The following is an 18,045-nucleotide window of genomic DNA, read 5'->3' as shown; positions in this document are numbered from 1 at the left end:
TTTCTGACAATTGCCCCACAGCTCGCTTTGGGAGCTCAAGTCACCTGACTGGGCAGCTTTGGGTGCCAGCGCTGCAAATTGCCTTCCTGGCATCAGGGCACAACAGAAACTCCACCTCTCTCTTGTTCCCAACAATCCCACGGAAGCTACAGTCTACAGGCCTTGCCTGCAAGGCAGTCCCTGCACAGGGGGACGCCCTGCCTGCCACTCACAGGCCACAGAAGCAGCAGCAGCACGACGATAAGATGAGCTTGCACCTCCGGGCTCCTTGCGTGCCACCAGGAACAGCACGCACGCCCAAGGAAGGGCACAACAAACTGCCGCACTCTCAGCAATGCCGCGGCGCGCTACCGTAGGCAACGGCTCCAGCTGCTTCCCTCCCAGCCCATTTCCTCAGCATTTCTATCAACCTCTACCAAACAGAGCGCTACTTACTGTCTCTGGGCACTTGGGATCTGGCAGCATTATGGCCCACACGCACACAAGCTGGAAAAGGGCTCCAAAGAAGAGGCCGTAGCGCAGCACGGTCTCCATCAGCGTGGGCTCAGGGATCTCAGGGGCCGAGAAATGCACTTCAGCGGCCATAGCGCAGACAGCCTGCTGCTCTGCTGCTCTCCAGGAGGCTGCTTTCTGCAAGGGGGAAACGAGAGCCATCATTCCATTCGTGCGCTCCGACGCTGTGACTTCCTGCTAGCAAAAACTCCCAGCCTGACTCAGAGACGTGCTCTGAAGATAGCCTTGGTCTTCCGACCCAACCACAAGGAGGGACGCCAAACTTGCATGTCAGCAAGAGCTGAACAGGCAAGAATCAACTTCTCCCTGAGCTTGATCACACACGCACGACCACTGTCTCAGTAACACTAACAACAATGGGATTAATCCCATCACTTGCACATTTGCATCTACCTGGGCACGTACGTGTTCGCGGCCTTGCTGCTGCTGTGCCGTACGGCACCAAGCACAGCAACAAAGCACGCAGAAAGCCCATCTGCTGAGCACAGGGGGAGGAGCTGGGCTCACGCCTAAGCACTGCTTACTGCAAAGGAAGGCACGCCTACCTGGCAACGGCCACGCAGGATGCTCGACACACAGTCACACACTGTTCTCCTGAGGCCCAACGCAATGGCGCAGCCACTCACACTCTGCTCCTCGACGGTCTGCAACACAAAAGTCACAAGCTGGAAATTCAATTCATCCAAGATGCCATCGGGCCTCCGTGCTCACGGCACTCGCACTCATGTCTTCGCAGGATCAATCAGGCGTGTGCTTACCGAGTGAGCGCTGCTCACTGCCACTTGACACCAGCAATCTACCCCTAACTGTCAAGTATGAACAGGAACCTATGCCTAACACTAAAAGACTACGAGTAACCTATGCCTAACTCTAACTCAAGAACAGGAACCTATGCCTAACACTAAAATGCTAAAAGTAACCTACGCCTAACTCTAACATACGAACAATAACCTAACACTAACACTAACACTAAAATCAACAACAACAACTAAACAATAACTGCTGCAGCATTTAAATGGGAAGAGGAGAACTTGGCTCCCCAGGAGGCTCGGAGGAGGAGCTGATGGAAACTCATGCCACCCAGCTAATGCTGGGGGCGGGGGCCGCGCAGCGGGTAGGGAGCCGAGCGCCTGGACCAGCGACGGTGGAGCTGGGACATCGCCAATGCGGGGCCTGGCACGGTGGTGTGGTGCCAGGCCAGCTGTGCCGCAGGCGGATCCACCTCCATGGGCTCATCTGCAGGTGGATCCACCTCCATGGGCTCATCTGCAGGTGGATCCACCTCCATGGGCTCATCCGGAGGTGGATCCACCTCCATGGGCTCCACGGAGGTGGTCACCGCGCTGGCCCAGGCGCGATGGAAACGCACTCTCTGCCCCCTCCTCCGCTTGATCTTAAAGGCGGCCCCCCTCCTCCTCTTCGTCTCTGGGAAGCCAAGCTCCCTCTTCCCATTTAAAATAGGGCAAGCATCGCCCCTCGCTCTCTTCGCTCCAGCCATGGCTGTCGGAGCTCTCAGAGCGAGTGCGTTGGCCGGGGCAGCGGTGACCAAGGTGACGGCTGTGATGCGGCGAAGGTTCTAAAATGGCAGCCGCACTGCTGGCAATGGCGTTCCACATAGCATGAGGAGGGGGCCGGAGGACAGGGCACCGGACGGCAGCTAGAAGGCACTCCCTGTGCCCAGCGGGCAGCCGGAGTTTGAGGAGCATCGGGACGAGGATGTCAGACGGGGGTCTGGGACTGGTGATGGGGCCGATGCCATCAAACGTCTTTATGGGCGGCGTGGACAGTGGGATCGTGTGCATCCTCATCAAGTTTGCAGGCGATACAAGCTGAGTGGTGCAGGGGACCCGTTAGAGGGAAGGGATGCTGTCCAGAGGAACGTGGACACAGTTAGAGGTGGGCCCATGGCATCGTCAGGAAGTTCACCGAGGCCGAGAGCAAGGTCCTGCCTTTGGGTCGGGGCAATGTCAAGCAGGGCTACGGGGTGGGCGGAGAATGGCTTGAGAGCGGCCTCGTGGAGAAGGATTTGCTAGCGTGGACTGAGGAGAGATTCAGCGTGAGCTGGCAAGGTGTGCTTGCTGCCCAGAAGGCCGACGGAGGCCTGGGTTGCATCAAGAGAAGCGTGGCCAGCAGGTCGAGGCGACTGTGCCCCTCTGCTCTCGTGAGACCCCACTTGGAGTACTGTGTGGTTGTGGAGCCCTGAGCACAAGCAGGACACGGAGCTGTTGGAGCAGGTCCAGAGGGGGGCCACAAAGATGATCAGAGGGCTGGAACAGCTCCCCTAGGGCAACGGGGTGAGAGAGCTGGGGCTCTTCAGCCTGGGGAAGAGAAGGCCCTGAGGTGACCTTCTAGCAGCATTCCAGGACTGAAGGGGGTCTACAGGAAAGCTGGGGGGTTCTTGTTGTAAAGGCGGGTAGCGCCAAGGGGAAATGGCTTTGAACTGGAAGAGTGTAGGCTTAGACCAGCTATTAGGAAGAAATTCCCTGCTGTGAGGCTGGTGAGGCACTGGCACAGGTTGCCCAGTGAGGCTGTGAATGTCCCCACGTGGGAGGCCTTCAGGGCCCGGCTGGATGGGGCTGTGAGCAGCCTGGTGTAGAGGGAGGTGTCCCTTTGTGCCGCAGGGGCTGGGAATGAGATGATCTTAGAGGTCCCTCCCAAAACAAAGCAAACCATTGGGAGACTGTATGAAACTGTATACAGTTTTTCTTTTTATTAGAAAAAGAGAGAGTAGAATACAGGCGAACGTGCATTAGCATGAAGTGATGAGGGCAGAGCGAGGCAGGTCTCCTGTGACAGAGCGCAGTGTCTCCTGCTAGAGCCATAAATGCCCAGCGTGCTCAGAGCTGTTCCCTGCCGCCACGTCAGCCCACATCCCCTGCTGGGGACAGCGTGCTGCCAACATAGGCCGGGTCAGCTGCTCTCCATAGGGACCACGGTGCAGTGTGAGGTGTCCCTTTGTGCCGCAGGGGGTTGGAAAGAGATGATCTAAGAGGTCCCTCCCAAAACAAAGCAAACCATTGTGTGACTGTATGAAACTATATACAGGTTTAATTAAAAAACTAAACTGTATGACTATGTGACTCCCTATGGCTTTCATTTAGGAATACATCATTTCAGCCATGGGAGACATTTTCTTTGGAATAAATAAATAGTGCTCCAGGTATCCTGTTAGGTCTTCCACACTTGTGTCATCTACGTAAGTGTGGGCCTCCTCAGAGTGGAACGCGGGTGAACTGGAGGAGGCTGTTCCACACACGGATCTGTTAGGCATGGCTAAGGAAAGGAAATCCGAGGTTTGGCTGGTGTGTGTTAGAGTGAAGTGATGAGGGCCGAGCGAGGCAGTTCTCCCGTGACTTCCCCAATGGCCCTTCAGCGGTGGCAGCTTGCAGAGGTTCAGCTGTGGCTCTTCTGTCACAGCTGGCCTCAAAGTGAGAATTCTATCTGTGCTCTGTGCCGTGTTCTGCTGTAGCACAAACACTGGAACAGATGGGAGTCTTTGCTGTGTCTGACTGGGTTTTGTGTTTTGTGCTGCAGTGTATAAGCATGGGAGGATACAGGACAGGAGACCTGGAACGTCTCTGCCGTGAGAGACCGGCCGATCCTCCGGAGGTCCTCTCACACCTGCAGGGTCAGAAGAGGTGAACTGGTAGGTAAATATGGAATCTGTGCCATTGCTCACAAAGCTCTGTAGCACAGCCAGGGACATCTCATGTGGCTTTTGGTTTGTTTTTCTTTGCTTAGAGAAACGAGACGACTGCTGGTGTACAGTCTGTGCCAGGAACGGTGCGAGAGCCTGAAGGAAAACGGGGCTCTGCCAAAGGAGAGATACGTGCGAGCACTCCTGTTTTAAAAGCGCTTCCCCCCGGATCTTTGGTGATCAATAAACCGTCCTTTACTGAAGGTGCTTTGCTTGGCCACCGTCATTCCATACTGAACTGCAGCGCACAGCGTGGATATCAGAGCTGGTGGCAGCACAGCACTGAATATCCAGGTACTCTGCAGCACGCGAGAAGGTGGGAAGGGGAGGGTGCAAAGGTGTGAGACTTGAAGGGAGAAGGTTTGCGGTAGAGGGGCGAGGAAAACGTACTCTGAACCACTTGTGTGAGAACTCTCACTGGCAACAGCGAGCAAGTTTTAGGTGACGGAAAGCAGAATAAACGTGGGGTGCAGCTGACGCTGTGTTTTACCCATTGCGTGCTTCCTGGCAGACGGACGGTTGCGGGGCTCCGTCTGCATCTCTTCTCCTCGGCGCCGTGAGAACCGTCCCGTCGCCCGCAGGCTGCGCCGCGATCCATCTGCTAAAAGAGAGAGCGCCGCGTTACAGCCGTGCCTGAGCGCGCGGTGTCAGCATCCCGATTCGGCCCCACGGCTTCAGGTGCCGGGCTGCGACGCTTCCGTGTGCGGCCCCGAGCTCCTCTGCAGTCAGCGGTGAGGGACGGGACCGGGCAGAGCTCTGTCGGAGCGCTCTGTCTCTGCTGACCGCGGTACCGGCAGCCGCGCACCGCCCCGCGCCGCTCACCGCGCCTCGTCCAGCCGCAGCTTCTTGAAGGCCGTCCGCAGGCTCCGCTCCGCCTCGTCGTCGTCGTCGTCGTCGTCCAGCCGCAGCTTCTTGAAGGCCGTCCGCAGGCTCCGCTCGTCGTCGTCGTCGTCGTCGTCGTCCCACTCCTCCTCCTCGTGCCGCCTCTCCTCCGCGACGCGGCGAGCGGGGCCGGCCGTTAGCGGCGATCGCGCGGCCCGCACTCGGGCGGCCCAGGCCCCGGGGCTTTCCGGCCCCGCACGGCCGGCCCCGCACGGCCCCGAGCCCCGCGTCGCCCCGCCGGCCGCGCCGACCGAGGCGCGGGGAGGAGCCGCCCGCAGCCAATGGCCGCCGCGCACGGCGGGAAGCGGGGCCAGCGCCGCGCCGGAGGAGCGCGCTTGCGCGGGGCCGGGCCGGGGCCGCTTCCGGCTGAGGGCCCGCATCCGGGCGGCGCCGGGCCGCGGAGAGGAGGAGAAGCGGAGAGGAGGAGAAGCGGTGAGGCGGAGAGCGGTGAAATCCGAAGAGCGGGGAGATCCGGAGAGCCGTGAGCGTCCGTTGGGCTCCGTCCGCGTCGGCGTCGGCGTCGCTGGGCGCTGCGGGTTCGTTGCGGGGCGCGCGGAGGTCCGCGAGGGGTCGGGCGGGACGGCGCTGCGCCTCGAGGCGCGGCCCGGTGCTGGGGGCGCCGCTCCGTAAGGCGAACCTTGCGGCGCGCTTTGCTAAACGTGCTGCGGGCTGAGAAGCGCTCCTGCCGCCGTTCTCTTAGCGGAGCGAAGGAGAGGTCCGGCTGGGCATCGGCAAGGGGTTCTTCGCTGCGGGGCGGCGGCGTGGGACGGACTGCCCGGGCGGCGGTGGCGGCGCTGAGCTGCCGGAGTTGGAGGGGCATCGGGACGAGGATGTCAGACGGGGCTCTGAACTGGGGCGTTGTGTGTGCAGCCTGGAGTCGGACTCGATGGGCCTTATGTGGAGGGACCGTACGGGGAAGCGTGGGGGAGCGGGGAAGGAGGAGGGTTCCTTTTAGTGCAGAGCGCGGTCCTGGTGTGGTTGGGCAGCCGGGCTGGGGAGGTATGGCACTGCTGCAGCAGAGAGGCTCTTGTCCAGTGGGATACGTGCGGCGTGGGCGTGATTCTGAGAGTGTTCCGTAGGTGCCAGGAGCTCCTGACAGCAGGACTTGGCCGGCAGTGTGGGGAGAAGGAGGGATTGGGGCACCTGGAGTGTTTCCAGGCCAGGCTGGCCCGGGCCCTGAGCGACCTGATGGAGCTGTGGTGTCCCTCTTTGTTGCGGGACGGCTGGGCGCAATGAGCTCCAAAGGTCCCCTCCACTCTAACGTCTAAGGATGTTATGATGTGTGATTCCCTGCAGAAAAATAGAACTGCTTCAGTGCGAGCTCGTTAGGCGACGAGAGGCTCGAAGCGCACAGCCACGCTCTCTGGCCCTCCGTCCACATCTGAGCAGGGGAATCGTTCCCAATGGAGCCAGCCGCAAATGAGGCAGGCAGCGCTCGTGACCTGCAGCCTCTGCTCTCCTCCCCTCCCCTCTCTCGGGCTCCGGCTCAGCAAGGTGCCCTCGCAGCACCCAGACGCTCCACACGCGCCGCTGCCCATGACGCGCTCGAAGCCATTGCAGCTGAAGCAGCTGAAGCAGCACGGCTCGCTGCCCTCCCGGCTCACGCCTGAGCTCTGGGCCCCAGGCGCGCTCACCTGCAGCCCTCCCGCTGCCCTCTCCTCCTGCCCCACTCCCAGCGCTGCTCTTCACACCAGCCCACCCGCACTTGAACTCCTCGCGGCTCAATGGGAGGCTGACGTGCAGGCCACGGCTGCCCGCAGGTGCAGCTGGCCTTCCCAGGGCAAGCAGGAACAGTCCGTGATACAGAAGGCTGGAAAAGCCACCAGGCAAGCTGGAGAGACAAGCTCAAGGCGCTGAGTGCAGGGACACCTTTCTTCCTCGCGCGCTGCTTCCTCTCCTCTTCTTTCTCTCACTCCTCACAGAGCAAGCTGATGCTCACACTCTTCGCCAGCACTTACGCTTTGGCTGAAAGGCCACCACTTGGGAAGACCAACATGGAAACGTGGGAAAAGCAGCTCCATCTCCGGGGAGGGACGTGAAGCCGGCCGGTTCATCGCCCTGCCACTGCCAGCCCAAGCCAGGCATGTTTGGACCAGCTACTGAAAGAGGCAGCACCAGGTTGAAAAGGTTTCTTTCCCTTTTATTTTAAACTAAGGGATGTGGGTTGCATGTTGTAGATACGTCAACAGACAATAAAATAGCCTGGATGCCGCTCATGACCAGCGACTTGCGCTAAGTTCACCTCATCATCAACATTCTGAAACAGCTATCGAGCTGAAGGACCCTGAAGGAATGCAGCGTCCCCAGCTCTTGCCAGACATGAAATCCCGCACAGGCAAAGTCCCATTTGTTGGTCACGCATCAGAAGCCCTTCCAGCTTCCTCAGTTCCTCTCCAATGTCCATGCAAGGGAAAGCACGGCCACGCCACAAAACCAGGCGTACAGTGCGCTGCCTTTGGAGCACCTCTCACGAAGCATTCCCGCTGCTCCCTGTGGCCTTTGAGGCTTAGCGCTCAAGCCCTCACCGTTTCTTTTTGCTTTCCTTCTTGGCTTTCTTGCTCAGCTGTGCAGCACTTGCCTTGGGTTTCTTCACCGTCTCCCAAGTCTTAGACTCCAAGCCGTCCGAGTCCTACAGGAATCAATTCACAAACAGTCAGGGAACTTTCTGACAATTGCCTGACAGCTCGCTTTGGGAGCTCAAGTCACCTGACTGGGCAGCTTTGGGTGCCAGCGCTGCAAATTGCCTTCCTGGCATCAGGGCACAACAGAAACTCCACCTCTCTCTTGTTCCCAAAAATCCCACGGAAGCTACAGTCTACGGGCCTTGCCTGCAAGGCAGTCCCTGCACAGGGGGACGCCCTGCCTGCCACTCACAGGCCACAGAAGCAGCAGCAGCACGACGATAAGATGAGCTTGCACCTCCGGGCTCCTTGCGTGCCACCAGGAACAGCACGCACGCCCAAGGAAGGGCACAACAAACTGCCGCACTCTCAGCAATGCCGCGGCGCGCTACCATAGGCAACGGCTCCAGCTGCTTCCCTCCCAGCCCATTTCCTCAGCATTTCTATCAACCTCTACCAAACAGAGCGCTACTTACTGTCTCTGGGCACTTGGGAACTGGCAGCATTATGGCCAACACGCACACAAGCTGGAAAAGGGCTCCAAAGAAGAGGCCGTAGCGCAGCACGGTCTCCATCAGCGTGGGCTCAGGGATCTCAGGGGCCGAGAAATGCACTTCAGCGGCCATAGCGCAGACAGCCTGCTGCTCTGCTGCTCTCCAGGAGGCTGCTTTCTGCAAGGGGGAAACGAGAGCCATCATTCCATTCGTGCGCTCCGACGCTGTGACTTCCTGCTAGCAAAAACTCCCAGCCTGACTCAGAGACGTGCTCTGAAGATAGCCTTGGTCTTCCGACCCAACCACAAGGAGGGACGCCAAACTTGCATGTCAGCAAGAGCTGAACAGGCAAGAATCAACTTCTCCCTGAGCTTGATCACACACGCACGACCACTGTCTCAGTAACACTAACAACAATGGGATTAATCCCATCACTTGCACATTTGCATCTACCTGGGCACGTACGTGTTCGCGGCCTTGCTGCTGCTGTGCCGTACGGCACCAAGCACAGCAACAAAGCACGCAGAAAGCCCATCTGCTGAGCACAGGGGGAGGAGCTGGGCTCACGCCTAAGCACTGCTTACTGCAAAGGAAGGCACGCCTACCTGGCAACGGCCACGCAGGATGCTCGACACACAGTCACACACTGTTCTCCTGAGGCCCAACGCAATGGCGCAGCCACTCACACTCTGCTCCTCGACGGTCTGCAACACAAAAGTCACAAGCTGGAAATTCAATTCATCCAAGATGCCATCGGGCCTCCGTGCTCACGGCACTCGCACTCATGTCTTCGCAGGATCAATCAGGCGTGTGCTTACCGAGTGAGCGCTGCTCACTGCCACTTGACACCAGCAATCTACCCCTAACTGTCAAGTATGAACAGGAACCTATGCCTAACACTAAAATGCTAAAAGTAACCTATGCCTAACTCTAACATAAGAACAGGAACCTATGCCTAACACTAAAATGCTAAAAGTAACCTAAGCCTAACTCTAACATACGAACAATAACCTAACACTAACACTAACACTAAAATCAACAACAACACCTAAACTATAACTCCCGCAGCTTTTAAATGGGAAGAGGAGAACTTGGCTCCCCAGGAGGCTCGGAGGAGGAGCTGATGGAAACTCATGCCACCCAGCTAATGCTGGGGGCGGGGGCCGCGCAGCGGGTAGGGAGCCGAGCACCTGGACCAGCGACGGTGGAGCTGGGACATCGCCAATGCGGGGCCTGGCACGGTGGTGTGGTGCCAGGCCAGCTGTGCCGCAGGCGGATCCACCTCCATGGGCTCATCTGCAGGTGGATCCACCTCCATGGGCTCATCCGGAGGTGGATCCACCTCCATGGGCTCCACGGAGGTGGTCACCGCGCTGGCCCAGGCGCGATGGAAACGCACTCTCTGCCCCCTCCTCCGCTTGATCTTAAAGGCGGCCCCCCTCCTCCTCTTCGCCTCTGGGAAGCCAAGCTCCCTCTTCCCATTTAAAATAGGGCAAGCATCGCCCCTCGCTCTCTTCGCTCCAGCCATGGCTGTCGGAGCTCTCAGAGCGAGTGCGTTGGCCGGGGCAGCGGTGACCAAGGTGACGGCTGTGATGCGGCGAAGGTTCTAAAATGGCAGCCGCACTGCTGGCAATGGCGTTCCACATAGCATGAGGAGGGGGCCGGAGGACAGGGCACCGGACGGCAGCTAGAAGGCACTCCCTGTGCCCAGCGGGCAGCCGGAGTTTGAGGAGCATCGGGACGAGGATGTCAGACGGGGGTCTGGGACTGGTGATGGGGCCGATGCCATCAAACGTCTTTATGGGCGGCGTGGACAGTGGGATCGTGTGCATCCTCATCAAGTTTGCAGGCGATACAAGCTGAGTGGTGCAGGGGACCCGTTAGAGGGAAGGGATGCTGTCCAGAGGAACGTGGACACAGTTAGAGGTGGGCCCATGGCATCGTCAGGAAGTTCACCGAGGCCGAGAGCAAGGTCCTGCCTTTGGGTCGGGGCAATGTCAAGCAGGGCTACGGGGTGGGCGGAGAATGGCTTGAGAGCGGCCTCGTGGAGAAGGATTTGCTAGCGTGGACTGAGGAGAGATTCAGCGTGAGCTGGCAAGGTGTGCTTGCTGCCCAGAAGGCCGACGGAGGCCTGGGTTGCATCAAGAGAAGCGTGGCCAGCAGGTCGAGGCGACTGTGCCCCTCTGCTCTCGTGAGACCCCACTTGGAGTACTGTGTGGTTGTGGAGCCCTGAGCACAAGCAGGACACGGAGCTGTTGGAGCAGGTCCAGAGGGGGGCCACAAAGATGATCAGAGGGCTGGAACAGCTCCCCTAGGGCAACGGGGTGAGAGAGCTGGGGCTCTTCAGCCTGGGGAAGAGAAGGCCCTGAGGTGACCTTCTAGCAGCATTCCAGGACTGAAGGGGGTCTACAGGAATGCTGGGGGGTTCTTGTTATAAAGGCGGGTAGCGCCAAGGGGAAATGGCTTTGAACTGGAAGAGTGTAGGCTTAGACCAGCTATTAGGAAGAAATTCCCTGCTGTGAGGCTGGTGAGGCACTGGCACAGGTTGCCCAGTGAGGCTGTGAATGTCCCCACGTGGGAGGCCTTCAGGGCCCGGCTGGATGGGGCTGTGAGCAGCCTGGTGTAGAGGGAGGTGTCCCTTTGTGCCGCAGGGGCTGGGAATGAGATGATCTTAGAGGTCCCTCCCAAAGCAAACCATTGTGAGACTGTATGAAACTGTATACAGTTTTTCTTTTTATTAGAAAACTAAATGATGTAAGTGATGTAAGAAACTGTTTGATGAAACACAAAACAGTAATCATATGGCACAAACGCGCTGTTAAATTTGTGATAACGGTTAGCTTTGTGATCGGCACTGAGGTTCACTTAGGAATACATCATTTGTGCCACGGCAGACATTTTCATGGAATACATAAACAGTGTTCCAGGTATCCTGTGACATCTTCCACTGTTACATTATTTACATAGGTGTGAGCCTGCTCAGAGTAAGATGTGGGAGAACCCCAGGAGGCTGTTCAGACAAGGATCTGTTAAGCGCAGATAAGGAATGGAAAACATTTTCTTTGGAATGTCTAAATAGTGTTCCAGGTATCCCGTTATGTCTTCAGCAGTCGTGTCATGTACGTAAGTGTGGGCCTCCTCAGAGTAGAGCACAGGGAACGGGAGGAGGCTGTTCTGCACAGGGATCTGCTAGGCATGGATGAGGAGAGGAGATGCAAGGTTTGGCTGGTGTGTGCGTTAGCATGAAGTGACGAGGGCAGAGCGAGGCAGGTCTCCTGTGACAGAGCGCAGTGTCTCCTGCTAGAGCCATGAATCCCCAGCGTGCTCAGAGCTGTTCCCTGCCGCCACGTCAGCCCGCATCCCCTGCTGGGGACAGCGTGCTGCCAACATAGGCCGGGTCAGCTGCTCTCCGTAGGGACCGGGCAGCAGCACGGAGCAGTGTGAGGACTGCAGCCCCACGCAGCAGTGTGCACCAAGGACGCGGGGCTGCCCCATCCGTGGGGCCGCTGCTGTGAGGGCTCCTCTGTGGGGCTCTGGTGTCTGTCTGTCTGTCTGTCTGTCTGCCATCCCAGCGGCAAGGAAGTGCGGCACCTCTGCTGAGCACGATGGCGGCCGGGCCGGGAGAGGACAGCAGCTGAGCTGGCATGGTGCCTGTGCTTGGGGAGCTATTTAGAGATGTTTCTGATGCCTCCGCCGTAAGGCTGATGGATGCAGGGGCGAGAGTCTTGATGCCACAGCCAAAGCTCCGTGCTGGGCTTTGAAGTCTCCCGGCGAAGCATCCCAGCGTGGCAGCCTGCGGATTTGGGATGACATGGACTAAGGGGCTGGAGATGCTACTTGCCAAAGCAGCTGCGTGAGGAGCGGCCTCGGACCTCAGCGTCCCAGCTTCAGCCCTGCTCCAAGGGGAGGACACAGGAGTTCCCTCTCAGCCGTCCCTTCCTCTGGATCTCTGTCACTCTGTCCCCAGCGTGCAGAGCCTGGTGGGATGCCACCGTACACCATGGGCTCCCCAAGCCATGGAGATGGGAGGAGTGGTTCAGTTTGGGAGCACAGACTCTAGGACAGAAGGGCAAACCCAGCTGCAGCTCTCCCAAATCCTGCAAGGGATGTCTGAGGATTTCTGCTGGAAATCCTTCGTTTTGATAGGAAAGCGTGAGAATTGGACGTGGGCGAGCCAAACCTTTGTGGGAGAAAATGGGTGCATTTGGCCACCGACATTCAAATCTGCCCTACGTTTGTGCTGAGACGAAGCCCGGCACGCAGCTGTGCCCCCGTTACCTCCTGTGAAGTTCCTCTCCATGTAGTCGATGATCTGGTTGTAGTCACTGATGATGTTGTCCCGGTGGATGATGACGGGCACCTCCTCGCCCAGGTTGAGCCGCATGAACCAGGGCTCCTTGTGCTCCAGCAGCGGCATGCTGACATCGCGCTCCTCGCAGGGCAGCCCCTTCTCAGCGATGACCAAGCGCACCTGCAGCGGGGCACAGAGGGACAGCTCAGCCCCACAGCCCCACCAGTGCCCTGAGCGCACTGCAGGATCCAGGCAGGCAGCTGAGTGAGGATCTCCGTTCCTGGCAGTGGAGGGAACGTCCCAAAGGAGACCCGCAACCGCCCGAACTTTGCAGGGTCGCCTCTGTCTGGCCCGTGGCGCTGTGACAGCAGCTGGGGTGAGGGCTCTGGGAGGGCTGAACGGCAGCCCTCAGCCCCCAGGTGTGGGTGGTCAGAGAGAGCAGCAGCACAGACCCGAGGAAGAGGAGGCTGAAGTGATGCTGCCCCTTGCTTGCAGTGGGTGCTGCAGCTCGGCTGGAGGAAGCCCACGCCATAACTCAGGTATGTCCTTCTCTTGGGGTTGGGCTCTGGCTTTTCTGGGCACGTCTTGAGCAGGAGAAAGGATTCCAGGCACTTGCTGTGCTCCGGGGAGTCCTGGCAGCAAGCAGAGTTCGATGGGGGATTTTGTTCCCCTTTTCCCTGCTGGAGCCACGCATTGCCCTTTTGTCCCCATGCATTTCCCATACAGCAGCCACCCAGGGACATCACACAGCCCTCTGCAACCCCTTGGCGCCCCGGTGCCTGGTTTCCCCCTCCTCTCTGCTTACAGCTCTTTCCCAACCGTAAGGATTCTACGAGGCTCTGGGCTGCCACCAGCCCGTTGTACAGGTGGGAATGCTGACTCCGGCCCTGGGCACCTTGGGGCATCACATGCAGCCCAGCATCCTCCTCTTCTGCTCTTCTCTGTGCTCGCTGTGAATGTGCACTCAGAAATCTCACTTCAGGCTTCCGAGTTATTAAGAACACGTGACCTTTGTGACCCAAGTGTGTCAAACAGGCAAAAAAAGCCTTGAGGGCTCGTCGGAGAGCCATGCCTCACAGAAAGTGCTGAATGAAGGAGAATTGCATGTTCTTCTCCAGCTGATGGCAGCTAAAAATGCACCTTAACAAATATGGGCATTTCTATGAGTATGTCAGAGTTCCAGGGGAATAAGTGAATTAAATATTGAATTATTTAATAGCTGACAAAATAGTAAAAGAGAAGAATAAAGTCAAACATGGAAAGGCAGGCTCCGTGTGTGGAGATTATCCCTCGGAGGGCAGGATGCTGGGAGCAGAGCCCAACAAGGGCTACCATATCTCCCCTCACTCCCAATCCTTTTCACCACCAGTACCTTGGAGTGGGACGGCAGGGGCTGAGGTGTCCTGGGGCTGTCAGCAGCACGAGAATGAAATCATCCCTGTGGCAGCCCCGGGAGCATGGACAGATGGCATCGGTGTGGTGGTCCTGCTGCATTGGGTGCCTGCGGGGCTGCAGGGCAGACAGGGACATCCCTGCTCGCTGTGGGGCTCCAGGGGCCTCTTATGGGATGGCTTTGTGCTCCCCAAGGCCCCCCGGCAGCTCTCTGCCCACATACAGGAAACCTGGGGGTTCGTGTCATAAGGGCGGGTAGCAACTGGACTTTAAACTGGCTTTAAGCAGGAAGAGTGTGTGGTTTAGACCAGCTTTTAGAAATTCCCTGCTGTGAGGCTGGTGAGGCACTGGCACAGGTTGCCCAGTGAGGCTGTGAATATCCCCACGTGGGAGGCCTTCAGGGCCAGGATGTGAGCAGCCTGGTCTAAAGGGAGATGTCCCTTCCTGCAGCAGGGGCTGGGAATGAGATGATCTTAGAGGTCCCTCCCAAAACAAAGCAAACCATTGTGTGACTGTATGAAAATATATACAGGTTTAATTAAAAAACTAAACTTTATGACTATGTGACTCCCTATGGCTTTCATTTAGGAATTCATCATTTCAGCCATGGGAGACATTTTCTTTGGAATAAATAAATAGTGCTCCAGGTATCCTGTTAGGTCTTCCACACTTGTGTCATCTACGTAAGTGTGGGCCTCCTCAGAGTGGAACGCGGGTGAACTGGAGGAGGCTGTTCCACACACGGATCTGTTAGGCATGGCTAAGGAAAGGAAATCCGAGGTTTGGCTGGTGTGTGTTAGAGTGAAGTGATGAGGGCCGAGCGAGGCAGTTCTCCCGTGACTTCCCCAACGGCCCTTCAGCGGTGGCAGCTTGCAGAGGTTCAGCTGTGGCTCTTCTGTCACGGCTGGCCTCAAAGTGAGAATTCTGTCTGTGCTCTGTGCCGTGTTCTGCTGTAGCACAAACACTGGAACAGATGGGAGTCTTTGCTGTGTCTGACTGGGTTTTGTGTTTTGTGCTGCAGTGTATAAGCATGGGAGGATACAGGACAGGAGACCTGGAACGTCTCTGCCGTGAGAGACCGGCCGATCCTCCGGAGGTCCTCTCACACCTGCAGGGTCAGAAGAGGTGAACTGGTAGGTAAATATGGAATCTGTGCCATTGCTCACAAAGCTCTGTAGCACAGCCAGGGACATCTCATGTGGCTTTTGGTTTGTTTTTCTTTGCTTAGAGAAACGAGACGACTGCTGGTGTACAGTCTGTGCCAGGAACGGTGCGAGAGCCTGAAGGAAAACGGGGCTCTCCCAAAGGAGAGATAGGTGCGAGCACTCCTGTTTTAAAAGCGCTTCCCCCCGGATCTTTGGTGATCAATAAACCGTCCTTTACTGAAGGTGCTTTGTCTTGGCCACCGTCATTGCATACTGAACTGCAGCGCACAGCGTGGATATCAGAGCTGGTGGCAGCACAGCACTGAATATCCAGGTACTCTGCAGCACGCGAGAAGGTGGGAAGGGGAGGGTGCAAAGGTGTGAGACTTGAAGGGAGAAGGTTTGCGGTAGAGGGGCGAGGAAAACGTACTCTGAACCACTTGTGTGAGAACTCTCACTGGCAACAGCGAGCAAGTTTTAGGTGACGGAAAGCAGAATAAACGTGGGGTGCAGCTGACGCTGTGTTTTACCCATTCCGTGCTTCCTGGCAGACGGACGGTTGCGGGGCTCCGTCTGCATCTCTTCTCCTCGGCGCCGTGAGAACCGTCCCGTCGCCCGCAGGCTGCGCCGCGATCCATCTGCTAAAAGAGAGAGCGCCGCGTTACAGCCGTGCCTGAGCGCGCGGTGTCAGCATCCCGATTCGGCCCCACGGCTTCCGGTGCCGGGCTGCGACGCTTCCGTGTGCGGCCCCGAGCTCCTCTGCAGTCAGCGGTGAGGGACGGGACCGGGCAGAGCTCTGTCGGAGCGCTCTGTCTCTGCTGACCGCGGTACCGGCAGCCGCGCACCGCCCCGCGCCGCTCACCGCGCCTCGTCCAGCCGCAGCTTCTTGAAGGCCGTCCGCAGGCTCCGCTCCGCCTCGTCGTCGTCGTCGTCGTCGTCCAGCCGCAGCTTCTTGAAGGCCGTCCGCAGGCTCCGCTCGTCGTCGTCGTCGTCGTCGTCGTCGTCCCACTCCTCCTCCTCGTGCCGCCTCTCCTCCGCGACGCGGCGAGCGGGGCCGGCCGTTAGCGGCGATCGCGCGGCCCGCACTCGGGCGGCCCAGGCCCCGGGGCTTTCCGGCCCCGCACGGCCGGCCCCGCACGGCCCCGAGCCCCGCGTCGCCCCGCCGGCCGCGCCGACCGAGGCGCGGGGAGGAGCCGCCCGCAGCCAATGGCCGCCGCGCACGGCGGGAAGCGGGGCCAGCGCCGCGCCGGAGGAGCGCGCTTGCGCGGGGCCGGGCCGGGGCCGCTTCCGGCTGAGGGCCCGCATCCGGGCGGCGCCGGGCCGCGGAGAGGAGGAGAAGCGGAGAGGAGGAGAAGCGGTGAGGCGGAGAGCGGTGAAATCCGAAGAGCGGGGAGATCCGGAGAGCCGTGAGCGTCCGTTGGGCTCCGTCCGCGTCGGCGTCGGCGTCGCTGGGCGCTGCGGGTTCGTTGCGGGGCGCGCGGAGGTCCGCGAGGGGTCGGGCGGGACGGCGCTGCGCCTCGAGGCGCGGCCCGGTGCTGGGGGCGCCGCTCCGTAAGGCGAACCTTGCGGCGCGCTTTGCTAAACGTGCTGCGGGCTGAGAAGCGCTCCTGCCGCCGTTCTCTTAGCGGAGCGAAGGAGAGGTCCGGCTGGGCATCGGCAAGGGGTTCTTCGCTGCGGGGCGGCGGCGTGGGACGGACTGCCCGGGCGGCGGTGGCGGCGCTGAGCTGCCGGAGTTGGAGGGGCATCGGGACGAGGATGTCAGACGGGGCTCTGAACTGGGGCGTTGTGTGTGCAGCCTGGAGTCGGACTCGACGGGCCTTATGTGGAGGGACCGTACGGGGAAGCGTGGGGGAGCGGGGAAGGAGGAGGGTTCCTTTAAGTGCAGAGCGCGGTCCTGGTGTGGTTGGGCAGCCGGGCTGGGGAGGTATCGCACTGCTGCAGCAGAGAGGCTCTTGTCCAGTGGGATACGTGCGGCGTGGGCGTGATTCTGAGAGTGTTCCGTAGGTGCCAGGAGCTCCTGACAGCAGGACTTGGCCGGCAGTGTGGGGAGAAGGAGGGATTGGGGCACCTGGAGTGTTTCCAGGCCAGGCTGGCCCGGGCCCTGAGCGACCTGATGGAGCTGTGGTGTCCCTCTTTGTTGCGGGACGGCTGGGCGCAATGAGCTCCAAAGGTCCCCTCCACTCTAACGTCTAAGGATGTTATGATGTGTGATTCCCTGCAGAAAAATAGAACTGCTTCAGTGCGAGCTTGTTAGGCGACGAGAGGCTCGAAGCGCACAGCCACGCTCTCTGGCCCTCCGTCCACATCTGAGCAGGGGAATCGTTCCCAATGGAGCCGGCCGCAAATGAGGCAGGCAGCGCTCGAGGAAAGCAGACGCACCTCCTATGCTACATCCTGAATGCCTTCTCGTTCTTCTCCCTAGGGCAGGATGAGGAGGACAGCTTTATGTAGGAAGATTTCTCAGAGTAGTGGGACAGGTTAACAACGAGCTTTCCAAACGCTGCCAAGCTTCAGAACAAAGCCTGCAAGGTGTTGAAAGCACCAGATCGCAGTGACAGCGGCACGGAGGAATTGAATGGCCACAGCAGAGCCTGAAAGATGGCACGGTGGTCGTTTGATAGCAAGTGAGTGTGGGTGTGATGGATGGAGCACGGGCTGGATGAGGAAGTGGCTGGATGATGGTGGCACTCCGAGCTGCAGTCAGCGGCTCAGTGTCCATGGAGCGCCGTGAGGAGTGGCATTCCTCAGGGATGGGTGCTGGGACTGGTGATGGGGCCGGTGCCATCAAACGTCTGTATGGGCGGCGTGGACAGTGGGATCGTGTGCATCCTCATCAAGTTTGCAGGCGATACAAGCTGAGTGGTGCAGGGGACACGTTAGAGGGCAGGGATGCTATCCAGAGGAACGTGGACACAGTTAGAGGTGGGCCCATGGCATCGTCAGGAAGTTCACCGAGGCCGAGAGCAAGGTCCTGCCTTTGGGTCGGGGCAATGTCAAGCAGGGCTACGGG

At 59.1% G+C, this 18,045-nt stretch overlaps 4 protein-coding genes and 1 long non-coding RNA gene across 26 annotated transcripts in view; 2 read left to right on the top strand and 3 right to left on the bottom strand.

Annotated features, from left to right (window-relative positions):
- GDAP1L1 (ganglioside induced differentiation associated protein 1 like 1) overlaps positions 1-5,892 on the bottom strand; it is a 28,812-nt gene extending 22,920 nt beyond the window's left edge. For 2 of the 5 annotated variants that reach the window (XM_052684026.1, XM_052684027.1), the window contains exons 1-2: positions 5,164-5,892; positions 5,033-5,109 (exon numbers count right to left, since the gene is read on the bottom strand). In XM_052684026.1, coding sequence (XP_052539986.1) covers positions 5,033-5,109; positions 5,164-5,472 — 386 coding nt within the window. In that variant the 5' untranslated portion in view covers positions 5,473-5,892. Of the gene's footprint in view, positions 1-5,032 lie in introns of all 5 variants that reach the window. The other 3 variants (XM_052684022.1, XM_052684023.1, XM_052684025.1) reach the window with 2 other exon arrangements.
- Positions 1-6,745, bottom strand: part of LOC128081106 (protein MANBAL-like) — a 7,288-nt gene extending 543 nt beyond the window's left edge. Inside the window, exons 1-3 of the mRNA XM_052684057.1 lie at positions 6,727-6,745; positions 1,059-1,157; positions 436-630 (exon numbers count right to left, since the gene is read on the bottom strand). Coding sequence (XP_052540017.1) covers positions 436-585 — 150 coding nt within the window. The 5' untranslated portion in view covers positions 586-630; positions 1,059-1,157; positions 6,727-6,745. The remainder of the gene's footprint in view (positions 1-435; positions 631-1,058; positions 1,158-6,726) is intronic.
- The window catches only part of LOC128081107 (uncharacterized), a 25,770-nt gene extending 10,218 nt beyond the window's left edge, over positions 1-15,552 (top strand). The window contains exons 3-7 of the long non-coding RNA XR_008206998.1: positions 4,048-4,159; positions 4,255-4,280; positions 4,652-4,941; positions 14,912-15,023; positions 15,119-15,552. This is a non-coding gene — a long non-coding RNA (uncharacterized LOC128081107). The remainder of the gene's footprint in view (positions 1-4,047; positions 4,160-4,254; positions 4,281-4,651; positions 4,942-14,911; positions 15,024-15,118) is intronic.
- Positions 1-18,045, bottom strand: part of LOC128081105 (protein MANBAL-like) — a 25,179-nt gene that overhangs the window by 543 nt on the left and 6,591 nt on the right. The window contains exons 3-5 of the mRNA XM_052684055.1: positions 8,813-8,911; positions 8,190-8,384; positions 7,335-7,721 (exon numbers count right to left, since the gene is read on the bottom strand). Of these exons, the coding sequence (XP_052540015.1) occupies positions 7,614-7,721; positions 8,190-8,384; positions 8,813-8,911 (402 nt within the window). The 3' untranslated portion in view covers positions 7,335-7,613. The remainder of the gene's footprint in view (positions 1-7,334; positions 7,722-8,189; positions 8,385-8,812; positions 8,912-18,045) is intronic.
- Positions 16,307-18,045, top strand: part of OSER1 (oxidative stress responsive serine rich 1) — a 19,340-nt gene continuing 17,601 nt past the window's right edge. For 2 of the 18 annotated variants that reach the window (XR_008206990.1, XR_008206995.1), the window contains exon 1: positions 16,307-16,392. The gene's annotated coding sequence lies outside the window, so the exon portion shown is untranslated. The other 16 variants (XR_008206987.1, XR_008206988.1, XR_008206991.1 and 13 more) reach the window with 13 other exon arrangements.

This window comes from Tympanuchus pallidicinctus, unplaced genomic scaffold (genome assembly GCF_026119805.1).
Source record: "Tympanuchus pallidicinctus isolate F22 unplaced genomic scaffold, pur_lepc_1.0 scaffold20, whole genome shotgun sequence".
Classification (NCBI taxonomy): Eukaryota; Metazoa; Chordata; class Aves; order Galliformes; family Phasianidae; genus Tympanuchus; species Tympanuchus pallidicinctus.
This window is presented reverse-complemented; position numbering and strand designations above follow the sequence as displayed.